Source organism: Eumetopias jubatus, unplaced genomic scaffold (genome assembly GCF_037043125.1).
Source record: "Eumetopias jubatus isolate StellerSeaLion01/CBP00866 unplaced genomic scaffold, mEumJub1_p1.0 scaffold_12, whole genome shotgun sequence".
Lineage (NCBI taxonomy): Eukaryota > Metazoa > Chordata > Mammalia > Carnivora > Otariidae > Eumetopias > Eumetopias jubatus.
Genome location: NW_028274818.1, coordinates 58,465,022 through 58,490,824, shown reverse-complemented (window position 1 = coordinate 58,490,824; position 25,803 = coordinate 58,465,022). Strand labels below are relative to the sequence as shown.

General features: G+C 36.3%; 1 protein-coding gene across 1 annotated transcript; it reads right to left on the bottom strand.

Annotated features, from left to right (window-relative positions):
• Positions 1-592: 592 nt before the first annotated feature.
• Positions 593-25,716, bottom strand: MPC2 (mitochondrial pyruvate carrier 2). Its single transcript, XM_028111989.2, has 5 exons — positions 25,410-25,716; positions 13,698-13,738; positions 5,670-5,754; positions 5,051-5,162; positions 593-808 (listed from the first exon to the last, which is right to left on the bottom strand). The coding sequence occupies exons 1-5, from the start codon at positions 25,516-25,518 to the stop codon at positions 772-774; spliced, it is 384 nt and encodes a 127-aa protein (XP_027967790.1). The 5' UTR covers positions 25,519-25,716; the 3' UTR covers positions 593-771.
• Positions 25,717-25,803: the final 87 nt, after the last annotated feature.

Genomic DNA, 25,803 nt, shown 5'->3' with positions numbered 1-25,803 from the left:
GCTGATTCCTCTACTACCCAGGACCAGCTCTACTAGAATTTTTAGAAGAAAACTCAGTACTCCAAACAGGAGCTCCAATCAAATAGATTGCTAATTATTTCTAGCACAGAGTAATCTATGTCCAGTCTATCTTCGTAACACGGACAAAGATCACCATGTTTTCAGAAAGTTGACTTACGTCCAGGGTACTCTACCAGACACTTTAATCTGCCCAAAGTCATAGATTACAAGTCACAGAGCTGGGATTCAAATTTAGGACTCCAGAGCCTTTTCTGCCACATTATATCAATTACAGAATATAATTTAAAAACTTAAGAGATCCTTTGTTACCCTGTGGCTGTAAAGGAACGGCTAGCCATTCCACTACCCACTTCTCACTCTCTTTAGCTCGATTTCCTTTTACTTCCGGTAACTTCATCATCCTTCACCATCCAACAGAGTATTTAACCTTTCAACCATCTCTGGTAGACTAGAACAGAAGGAAGCCATGGGTCTGCAGGAGCAAATATGATTTATAATGGGCAAATGGTAGAAAAAAAATGTTACTCATAGCCATAGATAAGTTTCTTAAGTCACATATAAAGAAACACTATTATTAAAAGTTTGCTTTATTTTTTTGTTGAATCAAGTATTAGTCCCCAGTTTACAGTTTTTTTTATGACTTCCAAGCAGTAGCACAGTTAATTATCACCTTATCAATAGCCAAATAATAAATCAAATTAGTCCCAGTGGGTATATCCACATCTAGATTGTTCGGGTGGTCAGGAACTCTTATTTGTTTGCTTTAGCTTTTAGTTCTTGGTTATATCTATAAAGGAAACAGAAAGAAAAATAATTATGTATCATAATAGATATATGTGTAATAAGAAGGGAATGGGACGTATATTCCATGTCTTCCTTCTCACTAGTCCAGAGGCTATACATCATTGTAACTACAATCTTCTCGGGGGCATGTAGGTAAAATAGGCAGAAGGGAAAGTGACTTAAGGATTTTATTTGCATCCGGCTTCCAACTGCCAAAGAGTTTTAACAACTTAACTGACATACAGTTTCTTATACAAAAGTATTAATTTGGTGACTATTTTCATTCTTGAATTATTTAAGAGTATAACAAACATGTGAACATATATATAAAATTTAGCAAAACATGGTCATCTAGAACTTTTTATTTTATACTCGCAGAACATCTTTCCTAAGAATAAAATAAATTGGGAATGGGATCCTGTCTAATCGTTAAAAATAAAATATACTTTTGTGATACAGGCAGGTTACAGGGTTATTAGCAGTTTGTAAACACTGGGTTAGCAGGAGAGTAAAGCTAAGGCCTGTTTCGTTTTTTTTTTAAATTTTTTTATTATTATGTTAATCACCATACATTACATCATTAGTTATTGATGTAGTGTTCCATGATTCATTATTTGCGTGTAACACCCTGTTTTTTAAATTCTCACTTATCTAAAGAAGAATTAACCACAAAGGCATAGAGTCTTTCCCTTCTATAATACCCTGAGCTTCATTTACTATTCTTCCCAGATTACAAGAGTGGACAATAACATAAGCACAAAAAGTAATTTATTCCATGAAGTCTATCATACCTCCCAGATTTCTCAAAAGGTTCCTATTTAAAATACCCAACAGTGTTTTTCTAAATGCTCCAGAGTCCAACATTTATATTTTTAACTAAATCTCCCAATCTGCTATTGTGACTGATAGGTGCCAAAAATCCTTTTGTCAAACTGTAACTGAGTTTTTGCTCTAGAAATAGTTCTGAATGTTTCACTTAGCATTTTCTTAGCTCTACTACTGAGTTAATGTAAAGTTAAAATGAAATGGTGGATGAGAAAAATACTTGTGAATAAAATCACTGTACAAATCAAAGTTTATATTGATATAAGTGAGCTCTAAAAATGCTGGTCATACATCAGACATATTATAGAATGAGTTATTTATTCATCCATCCCATCTGTGCTAGATGATTATGAAAGGATTAAATTATAAACCTAGGGATAGTGAAGATGAATAAAATAGGATATACTATACTCTGCAGAATACAATGCCTTCTGAAAGGAAGGTAAATTAAAACTGAATATTTTCTATTTCTTTATTGAGATCATTTATTTTTTTTAGCCAAAGAACATTGTTTTGTAATTTAGAAAGGTTCTATGGTTCAAACAAAGCTAGAGCCTTCATCTAAGATGAGCTCACTCCAGAGTGTTAGCCAGTCACTGACAAATAATGTCAACTACTGAGTACAGCCAAACTTTGGAAACATTGTGGGTTCAGTTCCAGACCACCACAATAAAAGCAAGTATTACGATAAGGCAAGCAAATGAACATTTTGGTTTCCCAGTGCATATAAACGCTATGTTTACACTATACTATAGTCTATTGAGTGTGCAATAGCATTATGTCTAGAAGAAAAGTACATACCTTAATTTAAAAATACTGCTAAAAATTGCTAACCATCATCTACGCTTTCAGTGAGTCGTAATCTTTTTGCTGGTGGAGGGTCTTGCCTCAATGTTGATGGCTGTTGACTGATCAGGGTGATGGTTGCTGAAGGTTGGGGTGGCTGTGGCACTTTCTTAAAACAGGGCAATAAGGAACTTGCCACATCAATTGACTCTTTCTTTTACAAATGATTTCTCCATAGCACACGATGCATTCTGATAGCATTTTACCCCACAGTAGAACTTCTTTCAAAATTGGAATCAATCCTCTCATTATCATACGCTGCCTCTGTATTATCAACTAAGTTTATGTAATATTCTGAATTTTTTGTCATCATTTCAAAAGTCTTCACAGCATCTTCACCAGCATAAGAATCAACTCCTCATCCATTTAAGTTTGATCCTGAGATTGTGGCAATTCAGTCCCAACTTCAGGCTCTACTTCTCATGCTTAGTTCTCTTGCTCTTTCCACCCCATCTGCAGTTACTTCCTCTACTGAGGAAGTAACCTCATGACATTGAACCCCTCAATGTCATCCACGAGGGTTGAAATCAACTCCTTCCGAACTGTTAATGTTGATATTTTGACCTCTTCCCGTGAATCACAAATGTTCCTAATGACATTTAAAACGGGGAATCCTTTCCAGAAGGTTTTCAATTTACTTTGACCAGATCCATCAGAGGAATCACAATCAATGGCAACTATGGCCTTACAAAATGTATTTCTTAAATAAGAAGACTTGAAAATTGAAACAACTCCTTGAACCATGGGCTGCAGAATGGATGCTGTGTTAGCAGGCATGAAAACAACACTAATCTTGGTGTACATCTCCACCAGAGCTCTTGGTTATGAGGTACATTGTCAATGAGCAGAAATATTTTGAAAGGAACCTTTTTTCCCCAAGCCGTGGGTCTCAACAGTGCGTTTAAAATATTCAGTAAACCATATTATTCAGTAAACAGATGTGCTATCATACAGGCTTTGCTGTTCCATTTATAGAGCACAAGGAGAATAGATTTAGGATTATTGTTAAAGTCTTTAGGATTTTCAGAATGGTAAATGAGCACTGGTTTCAACTTAAAGTGCCACATTAGCTCCTAGCAAGAGAGTCAGCCTGTCCTTTGAAGCCTTAAAGCCAGGTATTGACTTCTCTAACTATGAAAGTCCTGGATGGCATCTTCTTCCAATATAAGGCTGTTTCACCTACACTGAAGATTTGTTGTTTACTGTAGCCACCTTCATTAACTAACTTGCTAGATCTTCTGGATGGATAGTTTCTACATCAGCACTCGCTGCTTCATTTTGCACTTTTATGTTATGGAGATGGCTCTTCCTTGAACCACATGAACCAACCTCTGCAGGCTTCAGACTTTTTTGTGCAGCTTCATCATCTCTCTGAGCCTGAAGAGAGTGAGGGCCTTGCTCTGGACTGGGCTTAGGCTTAAAGGAACGTTGTGGCTGTTTGATCTTCTATCCAGATCACTAAAACTTTCTCCATATCAGTGATAGGTCATTTCACTTTCTTATTAATCATGTGTTCACTGGAGTAGCACTTTTAAGTTCCTTCAAGAACTTTCCTTTGCATTCACAACTTAGCTAAATGTTGAGGACAAGAGGCTACCTTTTGGCCTATCTCATCGGCTTTCAACATGTCTTCCTAACTCAACTTAATTATTTTTAGCTTTTGTTCTAAAGTGAGAGATATATGACTCTTTCCTTTCACTTGAACACTTAGAGGCCCACTGCAGGCTTATTAATTGGCCTATTTTTAATATTGCTGTATCTCAGGGACTAGGGAGATCTGAGGAAAGGGAGAGAGATGGGGGAATGGCGGGTCGGTGGTACAGTCAGAACACACACATTTATCAGTTAAGCTCATTGTCTTATGTGGGTGTGTTTTATGGTGCTCCCCATCCCCCAACAATGACAGTAGTAACATCAAAGATCACTCATCACAGATCACCATAACAAATATAATAATGACAAATTTTGAAATATGGTGAGAAATACCAAAAGGTGACACACAGACATGAAGAGAGGAAATGCTGTTAGAAAAATGGTGTCGATAGACTTGCTTGATGCAGGGTTGCCACAAACCCTCGATGTGTAAAAATGTGCAAAATCTGTGGAGCACAGTGAAGTGAAGTGAAATAAAATTAGGGATGCCTGTAAAGTTTTAAAAATTTCCAAATGCTCATGGAATACTTTCTGACAAAACCAGTAACCTCCCTCTAAAGATCATTTCCAACACTACATAACCATACACATTTAGGTCCCACTTTATTATATATAATTGAAACTGAGTCATAAAAGGTTCATGGAGAAAATTACTTAGTATTTCATAAATTGTGTATGTTGTCTTAAAACAGATTCTATGAACAGGCTATATGTCTTGATAATACACAGACAGATTTAAAACCTAGGTAGCAAACATACTGTTTAACACTTTTAACTTAAATCCCCAGACTTTTCTAGAAATTTCTGCTTTAGGCATATCCCATCTTAGCATTATACATGAATCTTAAAAAAAAAAAAAAGGCACTGCCATCTGGGTGGCTTCTGAGGCAGATTTTTCTTTTTACACCTTTGATAGGCTTACCTCCAAATACGAAAGAGCTGAGAAGCTCCTGCTGCCCCCACAAAGAAATTAACTGCAAAGAGACTCCAGTTTTTTGGGATAATTACAAGTGAGTATCTTGACCAAATAAACCCTGTTGAAACAAAATGTTTTTTTTAAAAAGCATAAGTACGCTGCAATATCTTTTGAACATTCAATATTAGAGTAAAATAATTATAAATAAGACCATGACAATATAATGTAGGATAAAGGAAAAGGAAATGCTATACTTTGAGTCTTTAATAAAGTTGCCATAATTCAGTGTTACACAAAATATTTAATTCTTACATCAACAGGGAATCTTTACAGGGCAAACGATTATTTTTTTCCACTTTTAAAAATAGGTTCATGGCAAAAACATAAAAAACAAAACCCATGAGGATACTTACTCACAGTAACCCTCTTCTGCCTTTTCTATCTATAATCTATAAACATTTCTCAGAAAGAAAACTGTTAATTCCTGTGTGTGTGTGTGTGTGTGTGTGTGTATGTGTTTGTGTGTACATGCTTCAAACATTAAACTGTTAAATAAACTGATGTAAAACAAAACAAAAATATTCAATGTCCTAAATGAAACACAGAAAATATTCATTTAATTTACCTGTGGCCATCAAAACAGCAGATTGAGCTGTGCTGAGTTTCTCTGCAGGTCTGGCCATGTCAGCCAATCCAGCACACACCAACCCCTGGAAATACACGTTAACACACAGTAAGAGAAAAGGTATCATGAGTGTGCAGTAATAATTCTTAGTTTTAAATAAAACATAAAACTATTTTGGAGATTTCCACACAATAGTTGCTACAATTTTAGTATCCATGCAGTAAGGAAATGTATACATATCATCACAAAAAACTACAAAGAATTCAGGAATGCTTTAGAATTTATGTTTTGTTAACCACATCAAACAGCCTCATATACTTGAAAATCAGTAGTGTATGTGTGTAGGTAGCCTAACAAATGGTACTTTTTTCACATATGAAGTTATATATTCTTTATACATGTTGGTAACCACTGGTTGGAGGATGCCTAAGAGCTACTTAAGGTAATTTGTATAGATTCCTCCTTTCATGTTTTTGTCAACATTCTTTTTTTTCCTACAATGATGAGATATTACTTTTTTTTATTCAGTTCAATTAGCTAACATAGAGTACATCATTAGGTTTTTTTGTTTGTTTTTTTAACGTTAATTCTTTTTTAAAAGTGGAAGTATCGTGGGTCCCCGGGTGGTGCAGTTAAGCACCTGACTCTTGGTTTCGGCTCAGGTTGTGATCTCACAGTAGTGGGATCAAGCCCTGTGTCAGACTCCTTACTCAGAGCGGATTCTGCTTGAGTTTCTTTCTCTTTCTCCCTCTGCCCACCCCCCCAACACTGTGTTCTCATGCACGTTCTCTCTCTCTGGAATAGATAGATAAATCTTTAAAAAAAAAAAGGTGGAAGTATCAGAAAAGCTCTGTTATAATTTTAGTTTTCGGGTTGCATAACTTTTCTTTAATGTCAAAGTATACAACATAGTCATTTCTTCTCTGCTGTGTTTTTAACACTGTTATATAATCATCCTACTAATATCTCTACCATTAGCATCACTCAGAAAGTTTAGTAATGAGTCTTCCTTCACTAGAGTATTAGTTACGCTGCTCTATTGCAGAGATGAGAATATGTAATAAAATGATTTTTATTGATGAAAAATTAAAATATACACACGAGTAGTACAAAGAACCCCTACATACCCATCACCCAGAGTTAATAATTATTGAAATTTTGCCACATTTGCTTCACCTCCCTACTTCCCTTTCTCCTTTTACCTTTTAAGTATTTTAAATCAAATCCTAAATGTCATTAAGAGAATATGTTTTTAAGAAATTATTTTTAGGTCTCACTGGGTTTCTAAAAGATGCTCGCACATGGAAAATATAAATCAGCAAAGAGTTTTGCTCCTAAGTAGAACATAGATATACTTGTGAATTTATACACAAATTTAAACCGAATACAAAGGGTTTTGAATTAATAAAGTCAGCAGTACAATAAAGCTATGATTCTGATTTTAAAAGGGGTAAATGGTTACGCAGAGGAGTATAACCAGAGGTAAATTATGGCTAACACTATTTTGCCTCTTGTTAACTTTCACCCACAGTCCTGTGATTTTTCGCCCAAATGCTTCCTGATTATCCTTCCTACATTCTCCTTTTAGGTCCCAATGTGCATTTTCTCCACATCATATTTGTTCTACTTTTGCAGGGTAGAACACTGCCATTGAGAAGGGGAAGAAAGGGATTTGATTTCTACTATTAATCTACTGGGTCCATGTATTATACACTGCACCTCGTTGGATAGATCTATGAACACTATGGGCTACATTCTAACATTTTTTTGGGAAGAAGTCAGTGGTCATGATTTTGTTCATGCTCACAGTACACACTTTATTTTTCTGGGACATGTTAGTAATTGTTCTCTCCCACAAAGGTCTTGAGCTCCCTTTCTCATGTTTCTAAAATATCCTTTTCTACTTCTACATCACTCTAACCTTATGTAAATTATCTTAGAAAATCTCACCAAATCTAATCTCTGTCACTTATTAGCTGGGTGACTTTGGTCAGATTACGTAACACTTGCCTTAAATTCCTCATGTGTAAAATGAGACTATTAATAGCTATCCCTGCAAAACTGATGCATGATTAAATGAGATAAGAGCACAGTGTCTGGATAATATTAACAAGAACAAATAGTAGCTTATGTCTGTAGAGCAACAGAGAAAAAGGAATATCAGTTTTCTACCTTTTCCGGCATTAGTAGCCTCAGGATAGGAGGCAGATGGTCTGTGTTCCTTTTCATCTTTATTATGAACTTTATTCAAATAAAAGAACTATATAGATTCTATTCAGAGAATGTTTAGAGTAAACAATAAGATTATGTAAAATACTCTCTAACATACAAAGAAACTATTAGTTAGATCCACAGCAACTGTTTTAAAGGTGGTCATCTAAGTGTTTAAGAACACTTAACTTAATAGGCTGTGGAGTTAAACAATGTGAGCTTTCATAACCCGATGGGCCGTTTACCACGACAGTATGTTCAGTCATCTAGCTCTTTGAACCTCAGTACCCTTATCTGGAAGATGGTAATAATATTTACTTCTCAGATTTTTTCTGGTGAAGATCAAATATGAGATAATGTATTAAATAACCTAATACAATTTGTCATCTAGTAGACTCAAGTTAGCTCTCTATTAAAAATGTCAAAAAAATGTTTTTCAAATTGTCTGAAGCCCAGGATTGTGATTTTTTTTTTTAAAGATTTTATTTATTTACTTGACAGAGACAGAGAGAACACAAGCAGGGGGAGCAGCAGAGGGAGAGGGAGAAGTGGACTCCCTGCCGAGCAGGGAGCCTGATATGGGGCTCGATCCCAGGACCCTGAGATCATGACCTGAGCTGAAGGCAGACGCTTAACTGACCCCAGGCACAATCCAGGCACCCCAGGATTGTGTGTGTGTGTTTTTTTTAAAGATTTTATTTATTTATTTGAGAGAGAGCACAAGCCGGAGGGGGGGGCGGGGCGCAACAGAGGGAGAGAGAAGCAGGTTGCCCACTGAGCAGGGAGCCCAACACAGGGCATGCTCCACTGACTTAAGCCAGCCAGGTACCCCTAAAGTGAAAATTATACAGGATGCACTAGAATATAATTCATCCAAAGTAGAAAATGTAGAACTCAAAATAAGTGGATCCATACACAAATAAAAGCTTTAGCCTTACAGATGATTGGCAAAGGAATATATATTAAGTTAAAATAAAACATTTAAGGTATATAAGTATTGTTTTTTAGGATTATCCACTTTGACCTCAATGACGATTTGGTTTCAACAAAAGTGCCTAAGAAGGACTCCACTCCAGTTAAATGTCTGAACAAGTATAGTCTGAAATTCTTAATATAGAACATATATGGCCTGGGGCAGCAACTGCTATGTGTCATGGATAGAGTACCATAGACGAATTATTATCAAATGGTTTGGAATAATATGTACATAAAGTAAATATGTAACAAAAGAAGTCTCCTCACCAGAGAACAAGGCACAGTTTCTACTGCTATGCTGTCATCAGAAGACTATGCATGATTTCAACATGAACTTAAAATAGATGTTTTTAAAGGATCCAGATACCCAACAAGGCACTTATGAGTATGTCATACTGTCAACGTTTCAAAACACTGGTGGACCAGATCAAAGAAACACCAAAGTATTGATAAAATCAGTAAACTTCTAAGTTGTGGCAAACCTGAGGTCAAAGAGAACCCCCAAATTTGTTATAGAGTAAATAATTTTTACTCTTTTAATAATGGTGCTAGAAATAATAGTTAAGCAATCAATTACACTTTTATAGACATATAATTACTATAAAATTTCCAGTGCTGATACAGAGAAGAGGAAAAAAATAACAATATACTTTCCATTAGTTTTTTAAATCACACTAGTTTTGAATGTTTATTTTTGCTTTGATCTGCATTTTAATTAACAGACAACACATTTTAAACATTAAAGAAAGAAAAAGACATTCATACATCATACTAATGGGGTTTCTTATAGATGGACCATTAGTGGTAGGCACCAAAAATTTCAAGTGGTTTTTTTTTTAACCTGTCCCACCGACTTTTTAACCTGTCCCAACCTCAACTGTTCTATTTCTGCTCTGTAGGTATCACCATTTATGTTAAACATTTGCACAGTTTATAAAAATTATGTCATGGGCAACTGAGATGGAGATTCTCCTTTCTCTGCTGGTATTCTTCATTACATATTTTGTCAGTTTCTCACAGAATTAGATTACTACAATCTCTATTACCATTTAAAAAGTGTCTGAAATTCCATTCTAGCCATGAGAATTAATATATAAACATATTTATTCAAAGTAAACACAAAATTATGTGTGAAGTTGAATAATGAGAATGAATCTTTAATAGTTAGTATAGAATAATTTCAATCATGTCCCTTATGATTCTGAATCCCACTGTATTAAAGAAAGTAATTCGTGAATGTATAATGTTTACAAACATAAGTAAAACCGCTTACAAGACAAACTTTGCTATTAAAGTCCATACTAAAATTCTTGACCCTAGAATTCTTGTCCTGGGCCTCTTGTGAAGAGTCTCCCTATTCATGGAGTTCTCCTACCAAACAGAAACAGGTACTTGAGTGAACGATTTTCACTTGCTTAATGAGGAAGTGGAGTATAGATACACGGAGGTGGATTACCAAACTTCAATTCACATGCTGGGAGTGAATGTAGGGTTACAACGGAATGATGGAATTTAGTGTACACTTACATCAGATACAGGGCAGCAAAAACATAAATCAAATGTATATAATCCTTGTCTTTAGCAATTGAAATTGAGTGCAAACTACTTACTAATTACTTACCAAGGCAAGAAAAAATCAGAATGAAGTGCCAGGGAAGCACATGAAGTTAAGGCACCATATTTAAGACTTCAGTGATTGGCACTTATTCTGAAAAGGGCTTTAAAGACATGGGCGATAAAAAGCAGTATTATTGTCCCCTACCTTCAATAAACTATGTAGTAGTTCTGAACATAGCTATTTACTTTTTGTGCTTTGCTTTGGGCCCTGAGAATGGCAGCTGCATTTTCTGGTAACATCCTGCATCTTTCCTTTCTTTTGGTGTTTGCCAACACACACAGTGGTAAAGGCTGTAAAAGATGCAAAACGGGACAACAAACATGCTGTGTCTGTGTAAGAAAGAGTGCAAAATCGATGACTGAACTGACATAGTGCTGTCAGACCAAACTAAACTACTTTTGAATGTTTAGAGGGAGCAGAACCATTAAACATGATATGCTGAAACTTTTTTTTTTTTTAAACTGATGGGACGTTTTCTCAATATATTGTTAAAAAGAAAACCATAGGCCCAAAGTGGCATCACTTAGGCCAAGTCACTAATACCTAATGTAACTGCATTTTCAACCTCCCCCAGAAATGTAGTCCTAACCAGTCAGTTAGGAATTTTCTGGTCAGCACCAATGAGGTAATCAGTCACCTGGGCCCTCTCCCCATCCCTCAAAGAAAGAGGAGATAATTCACCCACTAAGATCCTTTCTTTTGTCTCCAAATGAAAGTGACCTCACCTGGAAATAATCCTTTTTTTCTAAAAGTTTATGACTTCCTTGTCCTGCCTTTAAAAACTTTCTCTTTCAGTAGCCCTTGGGAGCTCCCCTGTACTTGCTAAATGGGATGCTGTCCCATTGATGAATCATTGATGTATGTATTAAATACAGCCAATTAGATCTTCAAATTTACTTGGTTGAATTTTGATTTTTAACAATATAAATAATAATAATAAAAAGAACTGCTCTCTAGTTCTCTGTAAAATGTAGCTCCCAACCACTAGTCTACTCTAGTCATTTTATAATTAAGGGGACAAAATGGCAGATTTAACTTGCCTAAAGTCATAAGATTGAGGGATAGCCAATTGTAACATTCTCAACTCCTTAGATTTTACAACTGAGTTTCTGAAATTGTTCTGACACTTTAAAGCAGTACATTTATGAAAATTAAAATAGCCAACAACTCAACAAAAAACAACTCGATTAAAAAATGGACAAAGGGCCTGAACAGACATTTCTCCAAAGATATACAAATGGTCAATAAGCACATGAAAAGATTCTCAGCATAATTAATCACATTAGAAAATGCAAATCAAAACCACAATGAGCTACCACTTCTCACCCATTAAGATGGCTATTGTAAAACAACAACAACAACAAAAGTAACAAGTGTTGGCGGACGATGTGTAGAAATTGGAGTCCTTGTGAATTGCCAGTGGGAATGCAAAATAGTGCAGCTGCAGTGGAGTACAGTATAGTACAGGCCGTTGCTCCAAGTAATACTGATCCAACATTTCCACCTCTAGGTATATACCCCAAAGACCAGAAGGCAGGGACTGGAATAGATGTATGCCATTGCTCACAGCAGCATTATTCACAATGGCCAAAAGGTGGAAGCAACTCAAGTGTCCATCAACAAATGAATGGATATGCAAAATGTGGTATTTATACAATGGAATATTATTCATACTTTAAAAAAAAGAAGAATTTGACGCTTGTTACAACATGGATAAATCCAGAGGACACTATGCTAAGTAAGCCAAACACAAAAAGACAAATCCTGTACGATTCCACTTCTTTGGGGTACTTATAGTAGTAAAATTTATAGAGACAGAACGTAGAATGGTGGTTGCCAAAGGCTGCAGGAGAGAAATGAGGAGTTGTTTAACTGGTAGAGTTTTAGCTTTGCAGGATAAAAGGAGTTCTGGAGATTGGTTGCACAACAAATGTACTTAACACTAAAAAAATGGTCAAGATGGTAAATTTTATGTGTAGTTTACTACAATTAAAAAAATGAAAAAGCCTACAGACCAGTACTTTTCAAATTTTAGAAGGCATCAGAATCACCTGGAGGGCTTATTAGAACACAAATTACCGGGCTCCATCCCCAGTTTCAGATTTCGTAAAACTGAGATGGAGAGCAAAAATCTGCATTTCTAACAAGTTCCCGGGCAATGCCAATGCAGCAGATCTAGGGATGACACTATGAGAAGCATTGCTATAGGCCCAAACTGGTCCTTTCAACATAAAATCAATAATCTGTTTTATTGTTTTCACAATTACCTCTTTTCAGCTAAATGAGAACTTCAGGAATGGAAACTCTGGCATAAGGTAAAAAGCACTGGTCTTGGGAGTCAGAAGTCCTAGACTCTACCGTTTACCAAATGTTAATACACACCCTTGGATAATTTTTTCTGTTTTTTGAGACTAACTTTCCCTGCCTGTATTTTGATGTTGGTATCATCAGTTCACATACTAAACAAATAATAAAAGTTAATCTGGGGGGGTTCTAATTAGTTTAATGTTTGACTTAGTCATAAAATCTTAGAATGAAGTTTCAGTTCCAAGGGCCCATGATTACAGGCTTTTTTTTTTTTTTTTTAAAGATTTTATTGATTTATTTGAGACAGACAGAGAGCACGAGCTGGGGTGGGGGTGGGGGGAGGGGTAGAGGGAGAGGGAGAAGCCGACTCCCCACTGACATAGGGCTTGATCCCAGGACTGAGATCATGACCTGAGCTGAAGGCAGATGCTTAACGGACTAAGCCACCCAGGCATCCCAAATACAAGCTTTTTGATACCAATTATGTTCCTAAAAGGCCTTTTATCTAAGGAGTTCAGAACAACTCAAGTAGGTAGTGTACTTTATGCAGTAAAAATGACACATCTGAGATTATCTGAATGAAATCATCTCTAGACAAACCATGAATATTTAAAAGTACATCCTTCATAAAAATGACTTCAAATTAATAAGTTCTTTTTAGGGCGCCTGGGTGGCTCAGTCGGTTAAACATCTGCCTTCAGCTCAGGTCATGATCTCAGAGTCCTGGGATCGAGTCCCGCACACAGGGCTCTCTGCTCAGCTGGAAAGCCTGCTTCTCCCTTTCCTCCCCACTTGTGTTCTCTCTTGCTATCTCTGTCACTATCTGCCTTTCTCAAATAAATAAATAAAATATTTAAAAAAAAGTTCCTTTTAAAGAATATTTTTTTCAGTAGCTTCTGCAAAAACTCAAGACTTACCCATTTCATAATTGGAGCCCAGAAAAAAACTGTTTTGGGACCTGAAAAAAAAAAAGAGAGAAAAATTTAGAAACAAACCAACTATTTTACATGTCTTTTTTTTCTTTTCAATTTTTTAATTTAAATTCTAGTTAGTTAAAAAAAAATTCTCGTTAGTTAACATACATTGCAATATTGGTTTCAGGAGTAGAATTCAGTGACTCATCCCTTACATATAACACCCAGGGCTCATCATCACAAATACCCTCCTTAATACCCATCACCCATCTAACCCATCCCCCACCACCTCCCTCCATCAGCCCTCAGTTTGTTCTCTATCTTTAAGAGTCTCTTATGGTTATACATGTCTTTTAACAGCCATCACCACATTTCAAAATCCCCAAAATTTAGCAATCTATTTCTAATCATTTGTACTATCCTTTCTGTATTCTGTGTATTTGTTAACATTTAGAGTCACCACAGTATCAGCCTTACATACAAGTTGTTTTGACTTCCTTGTTAGTTATTTGTAATTTTGTGACTTATTAAAAATTATCAAAAGTACAAGGGAGATAGTTTGGAAACCATTCCCAAAGCTTTGCCTTGAACATGAAATTTAATGTTAGTTAGTTCACTCAAGGATAATCTCCAAGTTGGAGAAATTAGAAATTAGAGATTTGTGATATGAACCTCAGTAACTACTAAACATTCACTAATTCTATTAATATTTATTATTATAAATGACATGTTGCCATATGTATGATAGTAAAAACTCTTATAAAAAGTCTATATATTCTAGTAAAAAATTTTTTTTAAAGATTTTATTTATTTATTTGAGAGAGAGAGAGACAGAGCATGAGCAGCGGGGGGTGGGGGGGCAGAGGGAGAAGGAGAAGCAGGCTCCCTGCTGAGTAGGGAGCCCGACTAGGGACTTGATCCCAGGAACCTGAGATCATGACCTGAGCCAAAGTCAGATGCTTAACCGACTAAGCCACCCAGGCGCCTCGCTAGTAAAAAATTAATGAACCTAATTTTAAGGTTCACATGAGAAAGGGGAAAGACTTAGATCTCTAGGCTCTGTAACAGCAGGGTTGTTATTTTAGCTATCCTGGTATCCACTGGCCTTTTGCAAAATGTTAAATAAATGTTGGTAGCATTGAAAACAATTCTGGTTTCTTAAATAATGCAGAATTTGAGAGATACGATGTTTCAGAGCTGGAAGGAAACTCGGAGTTCATCTAACCTAATCTTTCATTTTACCATGAGGCTCTGAGCAGATTCATGACCTAGTCCAGGTGGGCAGCCAGTAAGCAGCAGAACAGTGACTGGAACCTAAGCCTTCTAGCTCTTTAACTACATAACTGCCCACTTTTAACTCTTCCAAATTATATATCTCATTTAACCTTTAAGAGGCTACAGGGACAGGAAAGAAACAGACTTTGGTCCATGATAATTTAAAATATAACTAAGCATGCTAAATCCAATATATATCAAAGCACTTAATATGGTGAATATGCTCTCACACACTGGATCAACAGGTACATTTATTTCTTAACACACAAACAACTTGATATAAGAAAACAGTGATTTACTAGCAAATTCAAAAGTTTTAAAATCCTATTATATTCATGACTATTATTGCTGCCTTAGTGTTCTACTTTGCTTTGTAGGAAGAAATCATTTGCTTTTATGGATCACCAAAATCACATCTAAAATGGCATCATTATCTAAGCATAACACATTTACTTCTCTTCATCTACTCTAATATTTCTTAATAGCACCAGCAGGTAAAGATGCATTTATCCATTTTTCCCCTAGAACAAGTGTTCACTGTCATTAATGATAGAGTATTTTTGTTCACATATGCATAAATTACATTTAAAAGATAAAACCAACTTAAACTTATTATTTAGAAACAAAACAAAAGAAAGATAGTGAGGCTGAAAAGGTAACGATTTAAGTTAAAACCTAGTTGTAGTTCTGGGTTTAACTTGGTGCAGATAAGACCATTCATTCATTCATCCATAATAATTATTGCATGCTTTACCTAGCTGTACCTAGCACTGGGGATATGCTGGGAAATAAAATACGGTGCTGGCTTTTATTAACTAAGCACAAGAATGCTATATAAGTAAAGTCACACCTGGAAGCTAACATTTTAGGAAAACTTAATTCTAATGTGCTTTTCTCAAAGTAGCACTAGTTTCATATGCAGGTAATACCATCATCTCAAAGTAAAAATGAGCTCAATGATAACACTCCTTTTTTGGGGTTGCATTTTGGCTGAATTACTATCAAAAGTAGTTGGTTTGGGGTGCCTGGTTGGCTCAGTCGGTAGAACATGCGACTCTTGATCTCAGAGTTGTAAGTTCAAGCCCCATGTTGGGTGTAGATTACTTAAAAAAAATAAAATCTTAAAAAAGAAGCTGGTTAGTAACACTAAGGAGAGAAATTTGAAAAATGTAAAAATAGCATTTGCTTTCTCTATAACTTTTGCTTATCAAGTAGTCCTACAAAAGTGTCACACAAATACGATAAACTATTGCTTGCCTTTAGCATTATTAAGTGATGGCAATATTACACACTTTGGACTATCTTCCACAATTTAACATAGTCGTTGATATTTTTTTATCCCTCTCAAACTAATTCACATTGTTCTTACAGCTACTAAATTCATTAATTCAATGTGATTTTAATAGAGATTTAAAAATCTATCATAGTGTACTTTAAATACTATAGTTGGTAGTATAAGAAGCTAGTGGCTAAATATATTCACACTTGTAGCCCTACCTAATAGATGTTGAATAAAAAGAAGAGTTAGCCAACACAGTTGGAAGCAGTTTATATGAACTGGAGTTTCGACTCATCTTTGACATATTAAATATGTATACAACTATATAAATTTGTGTGTGTATATATGCAAACAATTGAAAAATTCTTTAAAATCAGAAGCTGTTTTTATCAGTCTGACACTTAAAATATTGAAAAGTGTAACTTATACTTTAAAGAGTTTTTAAGTAAGTTTGCTGATTTTCTAGAACATTTAAACCTAATCCTAAAGTTGTTCTACAATCTAAGTCTTATTTTCTCAATCTTCAAAGGACCTGGAGGGGTGCCTGGGTGGCTCAGTTGGTTAAGCGACTGCCTTCGGCTCAGGTCATGATCCTGGAGTCCCGGGATCGAGTCCCCTATCGGGCTCCCTGCTTAGTGAGGAGCCTGCTTCTCCCTCTGACCTTCCCCCCTCTCATGTACTCTCTCTCTCTCTCAAATAAATAAATAAATCTTTAAAAAAAAAAAAAAGGACCTGGATTCGATCTTTAGACTTATAATTCTTCAAACTCTAGAAGATCATGGCACAGTCTCTCTTTCCCTGTGGGCCAAAACAATTATAATGCTAAACTTCATTTTCTCACATACATGTGAAAGCTAGTCATTTTCATGTTTTCCTATGTACTTTCAAGTTTTCCAGTATTTTAAGTTGTAGTGCAAACCTGGACACAGTGCTGAAAATGGCTGCTGGGAGAATTAAAGCTATTGAGGAGTTCTAAATTTTGACGTTCTTATAATTGAGTGAAAATCTCTATATATTCAATTTCTGGGTTACTGTACTTATCTTTTATCCAGTTCCCTAAGCTCTGTACTGTTCTGATCACAGCTACCATTACACCCAGAATTCTAGCCCTATAATGATCCACTCCTCTAGATCTTGAACAAGATATGGAAACAATTTTCTTTCTTTGGTTAGGACTAGGTTGGAATTTCAAAAGAAATGTTTACTGAACTAAAGAAAAAGAAAAGAAAACATGAATGCACTGAGTTTCAGAATATAAAATTCTAATCCTAACTTAATTAAATTTTAGCCCAGGTCACTGGTTCTCAACCAGGGGCGATTTTGCCCCCCACAGGGACATTCAGCAATGTCTAGAAACATTTTTAGTTTTCACAACTGTCGTGGTGGCTGCTGCCATTAGTGATGCCTGCTAGGTAGAGGCCAGGCAGGCTGTCAACAGTCCTACTATATGCACAGGACAGCCCCCCGCAACAAATCATCACCTAGCCCCCCAAATGTCAACAGAACAAGGGTAAAAAACCCTGGACTAGGTGGACTGACCAGCTAGGCAACCATGCAACTAGTTTCATGCTATTTAATGACTCTAAACCTTAGTTTATGCTTAGAATATCCCAATATTCTGCCTTGCCTTCATCTAGCTAACTCCTAATATCCTTTGAAAACTTATCTTAGATTTCATCTTCTCAGGGAAGCCTTCTTTAACATCTCCAGGTTACGTTAAATGTTCCTTCTCTGAACCCCCAAAGCAGTCCCTATATTCTCTACTGTTTTCTGTGCTTAACAATTAAAATGATGTATTTATGCGTCTGTCACTTTAATTAGACAAGGTGAAGACAAGGCCTATTTCTTAGTTTTCCTTAACAAATAACATTTGTGAACAGAACTGAATTGGATTAACCATGTCCAGGACGGGTGTTAATCAAAGATATTCAAATTTTAGGTCTGACCAGATATGCCTTGACACTGTTTCATCTTCAAGGGTAGAATCTGCTATTTACTCATCTCCAGGGACATCAAGTTCCCTTTATATCAGGGCTGTACTAGATTTTCACTCATTAGTTACTCTACTCCTAGACCATGACACTCCCCTATCTGGCTCCTGAAAATTCTTCCCATAAGTCTGATGCCATAATGCACCGATCCTTTAAGTCAATCTTTTCAAACTCTCTAGTTATTTTATTTAGCTTGAGCTTCTGAGATTCCTATCACAGCACACCTGGCTTATTTTTCTTCCCCATATACAAAGTCTCTGAGTCATATGCAGTTTTACTTCTTAACCCCTGCAGGAGGCTTGGCTTTCATCACTCAAGGGTAAGTCAGCACATTGTTTTGGTCTCTGGTTTTGAACTTCTCAGCCAACCCCTCTCTTCCTATTTCAAAACTGATGCTTCTTCCTCTGCCAGCCTCAAAATTGTTTCCTGAACAATGCCTCTAGGTTCTGGTTTCTTTATGAGCTTAAATATTTGATCCTTCAGAGTTAATGAACAGTAGAGCTTTTCAGTAAGTGTTTGCTTGGTAACTAATTTACTCAACTGCCCCAAGCCAAATGATAGTTTTAAAATATTACCTGTTCCTCTCCCTCACAACCAAACCAAACAAAAAAACTTCAAACATGGAATTATGGTTGCTAGAACCTGGACCAAGAGAGGTATGAATATTTTAGTTAGTGAATAATTTTGAAGTATAAAGCAAACTTTATTCAATTATTTTAACAACTGCTAAGCACTAAATTTAAAAATATTATGAGCAAATATGTATTATAAAACATTCTAAATTTCTAATATTTCTGAGATATCAGAGGATGCTGACAAGTGACACAAATAATCAGAGTTGGATATCTATAAATGCAAACAAATAGTGTTTTCTTCATTGTTAAGAAAAGGAAAACAGCAGCTTAGCAATACCTGTCATCATACAATGGACTAACAAAAATTTTTAAAGAAAACTTATCTTAGTTCACTTTTCCATTTTATCTTACTAATCATTTTCTACCTTAAGAGTAAAAAAGTCGGGGCGCCTGGGTGGCTCAGTTGTTAAGCGTCTGCCTTCAGCTCAGGTCATGGTCCCAGGGTCCTGGGATCGAGCCCTGCATCAGGCTCCCTGCTCAGCGGGAAGCCTGCTTCTCCCTCTCCCACTCCCCCTGCTTGTGTTTCTTCTCTCGCTGTGTCTCTCTGTCACATAAATAAATAAAATTAAAAAAAAAGGAAAAAAGTCAAGTAAATTTAGACATGTATGAATTCAGGTACGGAGGAAGGCCTTCCTGCTTGGAATAGAATAACTACACACATGCAAACATGCACACATACAAATATTGAGTTGAGATACTCACTATGTGCCAATGTGAAAAATAAATTTCTCATTTAATGCTTTTCACTATTCGTGTCCCTTTCAGACCATTTCTCTATGGTTTGCTGCTTTTCAACATTCCTCAACAGTCTTTTAAGTTCCGTATACTAAGCAATCCCCTCTTTGCTATCATGTGACTGACACACTTATAAATCCTTAGAATTTGTAAATGTTACTCCTTGACATAGATATGGACTGTCAAAAGTTACTCATTTTTATTTGTACTAAAACTAGTTCTGATTTCACACTAAGAATGTGACTGCGCTACCATTTTAGGATCATGTAATCTTTATATCTTTTGAAAGGCCTTGGAAACAGCCATCACTCAGATAGCACCCAGAACATCAAGGGTATATAATGATTCTTAAAATGTCGATTAAAAACAGGCTTTGGTACAAATGCCAAAGTAAAATAACAGGTAAAACAACTAGCTAAAATAGCTAATAGGTATTTTGGGTTGATACATTTTAAATTTATATTATTTATTCAGTTACAAAGAATCAATGACTTTTAGATGTAGGAAGAGAGTTGAAACTATCTAAATCAGGCACTCATCTTATAAGTCAGGTAACTGAGGCCCAGAGTCGTGGAATTACTTGTATAAAATACACAGCAGAGCAAGGATTAAAAACTAAGATCCCCAAATCCTAACTTAACAATAATTACATAGTTTTCCCCAATGAATTCTGAGTTTCTTGAAAGCTCTGAAACTAAGAAAAGCTCTAATAAGAATACCAAATTGAAGATTATTACAGCCGAAAAGGACCTTAAAGAAAATCCAAGCTCCCTTATTTTAACAGATGAAAAAGAAAAGGCACTTAGATGTTAAGTAATCTGTTTTATACTCAGGAACTTCCAGACAGAGCAAGCACAAGGACACAGATCTCTCTGATTCTCCTCGCTTTCTACTGCATCATACCATACACTAAACATTTTCATACCCTCTTAGAACCAAAATTAATATTCTTGCATGACTTGGAAATGTCAAATTATTTATAGCTTTCCTTAGGTCTTGCTTCTCCTTTGGTATATCTGTTGAATCAAACTAGGTGAAGCATAAATAGTCTTAATTTCTTAAAATTAGTTTAAAATCAGGTTAGTGGACAAAAGTTGTATTAAGTGTCAAACTAACAACTACAGCTGAACTATATTCCTTTTATGATCTCTTCTGAGAATATAAAATCTCTGTGAGTAGGGATTTTTATTCACTAACATATCCCAAGTGCCAGAACAGTGCCTAATATACAGTAGGCCCTCGATAAATATTGAACAATTCAACTTTCTTGGTAGCTACTGGTTTAAAGATATCCTACTTTTCATCAATATCTCACAGTTGTATGTGAAATCCCAACTTTCTATTTCGGTTCTCATTCTTTAGTTTTAAGGGTACAGAGATTATTACTGTAAAAAATGAAATATGCATATCTATATATTTAGTATATATAAACATAATCTGTATTAGATAGGACATATAATATAATCCAGATATCTAAATATCTATATATCTATTCTAGACTGGCATTAAAATTCTTCAAACAATCTCTGATGCAAGAAAATAAACTATTCTAACAGAAATGCTAAAGAACTATGCTAATTCATAACTATATGGGCATCTACACTGTTTATTTACTTGATCTACATTTGGCTTTATTTACATGTAATAAAACAATATATACTCTGAACTAAGTTGTGTTAGACTATCTAGTATAACACCATTTCCCTTAATATTTAACTCTGAATTTTTATGATAAAGATATTCCCTTATGAACACAGCTAATATGGGTTCGTTTAGTATGTTTTTTTTTTATTTTTAAAGGTTTTATTTATTTGACAGAGTTAGGGGGAGGGGCAGATGGGAGAGAATCTCAAGTGGACTTGGTGCTCAGCACAGAGCTGGATGCCAGGCCCATCTCACCATCCTGAGATCATAACCTAAACCAAAATCAATCACACTTAACCAACTGAGCCACTCAGGCGCCCCTGTTTTCATTTTAAAACATTCTTTTATTTATTTATTTATTTATATTTTTTTAAAAAAGATTTTATTTATTTATTTGACAGAGAGAGACACAGTGAGAGCAGGAACACAAGCAGGGGGAGTGGGAGGGGGAGAAGCAGGCCTCCCGCCGATCAGGGAACCCGATATGGGGCTCGAACCCAGGACCCTGGGATCATGACCTGAGCCGAAGGCAGACGCCCAACGACTGAGCCACTCAGGCGCCCTAAAACATATTCTTTAGATATTTAAGATAAAAAGGAATAAACAATTCTCTTACCTAGGAGAAATACAAATATTACTGTTATTGAGATCTTAAAGTAACTTCTCCAGTGAGCCTTCACAGGGAGAATACCATGTAATGCAGAGAATGATATTCTCAGCAACAGCACGCTAAGCACTGCAACAGATTTCACAGAACTATTTTTTCAAAACTTCTTCCACTTAAGCCAAAATGTAACTCAAGAAAAGCAAAGCTACGGTGAGGTATATAAAATGATATGGTTCAGAAACCTGTTTTCTGGGCTGACTTAGTTGGAGGATAGTTTTTATGTATTTTTATTATTTGTTTTTATTTTATTTCCCCCAGTTTTACTGAGATATAATTGGCATATAACATTGTATTAGTTTAAGATGTACAACATAATGATTTGATATACATTTATACTGCAAAATTATTACTACAATAAGTTCAGTTAACATCCATTGCCTCACTTAGCTCATTTTTTTTCTTGTCATAAGAACTTTCAAGATCTACTCTCTTAGCAGCTTTCAGATATATAACACAGTATTGTTAACTACAGTCACCATGTTGTACATTATATCCCCAAAACTTACTTATTGTATAACAGGAAGTTTAAACCTTCAGACCACCCTCTAGGATAGTTTTTGGATTCTTTAGAGCTGTGGTCTCCTAACTACTTTTGAACACTGGACACTATCATTAAAAAAACCGTTTTTTGAGCATACATCCCCTAAATTTATATTGTATGTATTTATAAACTATATATGTTATATACATGTATATATGTATATATGTTGACTCCACAGAACTCAACTGTGTTCTACATAACCTGTGTATAATTATACTAATTTATTTTTATAAGAAATATACAGAATAGAAAATTTAAAAAGATAAAATAATAGTAAGCATTAATAGAAGCTGTATTGTTTTCTTCCTACATTCCAATGTTTCATTTTGTGCATACTTTGGGACAATTCACCCCATTTTGGGACTCATAAATACAAAAGAATGACACTCCTTCACTAATGTCTTTTTCCCCTAAGCTTTTAAGTAAACACCGGTCAACATGACTTCAAGGTTATTTTTCTGACAAATACCTGGAGTAGGTAGTGTAGAGTCACATACTTTTACAGTCAGGAGGTGAGGGTGGAGAGTGACATATCTTATGAGGATTGAATTTGCTAGGACACACATTTGGTTAGAACTCTATTCTTACTCTATAGAGTTAGATCAAAATGTGCTAGGGACAACACACACGTGAATGATGAAGGCCGCAGATCTAATTATATCATTATGATATAAAAATATATAATAGTACCGTAACTCTAGTATATACCTATATAAAGACACATTCTTGTTTCTTGACTAGACATTCTGCCAGTGATAAAATTAAATCTCAGATATTTAGAATTCAAAATGTATGATACCCAACTGTTAATATCATAGCCTTGCATATGATTGTAAAAGCCTCCAGTATGTGAACATAGTCTAAAGTTTAAATGAGTATTCAATAACATACTATTATGCAAAATAGTACACAAAACCTTGCATAGTCACTCTGATGACTCTTGGAGCAATAATCAGTGTTTCCTCAGATTTTATTCAATACCAATGAATCGAGTTATGTTTTTCATGCTTCTCCATTTCTCCGTTGGTGTGCCTACAATTTTTTAATCACAAATACTTTTGCAATGATAGATATTCTTACTATGTATATTGATTAAAAGCTTAGATGGGAGGGAACTAACGTTTTTTGAGAGTCTAAGTGCAAAACACTTTGCTAAATGTTTTAAAGCCATTATATCATTTAATTTTCACAACAATCCTTAAATGATGATAATTATTACCCCATTTTATAGATCAGAAAAATAAGGCTTGGGGGCTTTAAGGTCAAGGTCACACAGCCAAGATTTAATCCTACCTCTCTCTGGCTTCAGAGCCTATTCTCCTTCCCCTACACTGAAAATGGGGTTATAATAACTGAACTAATCCAAGAATATCCAGATGAAATACACAGTCTACAAATGAAAGGTAATTCCTCTTGATTCTGAAAGATGACTAAAGCAATAATTATAAGTGGTTAAAGCCCAGGCCCCTGAAAAGACCCTTTGCTTCTGTAGTAAAGTAATTTAAAATTGCTCCTCCTTTACCCTGCCCTTATCCTATAGCCCAAATACAAAGCTTAAGAAGGTCAAAGTTGACTCCATAGAATTCAGTTGACTCTAAAACCCAGATTACTACAGAAGTATTGCTCAACCCTCCCTCCTGAAAATCTTTGTCACAAAATACAGCACAATTCCAAAAAACTGAGTGTTAAAAAAACTAAAAGGCAAATAAACTAAATAAGCTTCTTAAAAAATTCTCCTTAAACTCTCCTTAAAATTTTATAATGGGTACTGATTTTATAATGGGTAAAGTATAAATATTGTACTTTAGTATAATATTAATTCTATTCATTCCATCATCAAACTGGAAATCAGAGTCCGCAACCATCTCAGACTCCAGAGAGCTGCTTCCTAATCAAATATGTGGAGAAAAGACAACTTTCCTAATGATGCCAACTGCAGAGAGAGATTTAACTGTGTAGGAAAAAAGGGTTATTTTGGGGTTGCACTTCAATACTTCACTTTGTAACACATTTTCTCATTTGCTAAATCTTAGGCTTGAAGGAGACCTCAATACCTCCGGTTTTAGTTCCCAGCCAAGTATTATTACAGTCTATTTTATAGAAGAGGCAACAAAACTAGATCTTAAAGAGTTGGAAAAATTGGGATCTTCCAGTTTCTTATAGAATTATTTTTTTTTCAACCACAAGAACACGGTTTTCCAACAGGACAAATGAGAGCTAACATCTGCTAGGCATTTACGAAGAATCAAACACATATGTTATCTTTAACTTTCACAATAAGCAGATTCTACAGAAACTAAAATATCTAGGATTTCGCCCAAGGTCACACCTATATAGTAAAAGGCAGAGCAGAATTAAATCCGGGTCTGTCCCCATGAAAAAGTCTAGGGAAAGTTAGCTCAGTAATTTCGTAAGTAAGGACAGCCTTAAACAAACTGGACCTATGGGACGAGGTATGACAGTGACTCTGGAACCGGGGTAACGCATCTGCAGGCCTCTGTCAGCTGGAGCTTAAGAAGTGTGACCTTTACTCCAAACATTGCGCTGCGACAGGACGGCTCTGCTCCGCGTGGGTCAATATATCGCTACTCGCGGAGGGAAAGAGAAAAGAATGAGAATTTCGTGGGGGGCCCAGACGGATCTGGGGCCGCGGAAAGGGAGAAGGATCAAACCCAGAGGACCGGTCCGGGTTTGGGTCGTGCCTAAGGGATGGGGTGCAACAAAGGTCGCGAAGGTAGCTCACTCGAGAATCACAGGTTTATGAGAGATGTTGAACGAGGTAAAGTGAAAAGCAGGTGGGCTGGGAAAGTGAGACGGATTCACTTGAAGGGAAGGGGTTGGGGCTGTGGGTGATGCCTCCGGCGGCAGAGCTGTCCGTGGCCTCTAAAGGTCTATTTTCGAGGGAGAGGGAGGGAAGGTCTCGGTGAGAGCTATTCTGGGCCTATTACCTGCCGGGTGGTTGTACAACGGCCTCAATTTCTCCGGCAGCAGGAGCTCCACTTTATCGAGGACCCGGTGGTAGGTGGCTCGAAGGCCCCGGGCGCCAGCGGCTGACATCTCTGCGGACGAGTTGGTCGTGGGCGGTCGAGTGGGAGAGTGGCCGCGTGCTCCTCCCTGGATGACAACGAAGGGCACTCGTCACTTTCTCCTGCCACAGTGCCTCGCGTCCTCCTCTCCCCTAGGGTGCCCTTCCCGCGGCTCAGGCGGCCCCCCTACGAACCACAGTGTACCCGGGGCCCAGAAAAGATTGAGGGGGCGGAGGCTCTGCGACGGCCCGCCCCGGGTCCGCCTCCTTCCCTCCCACCGCCCAGAGGGAGGAGGAGTCATGGCAACAGGTGCCTG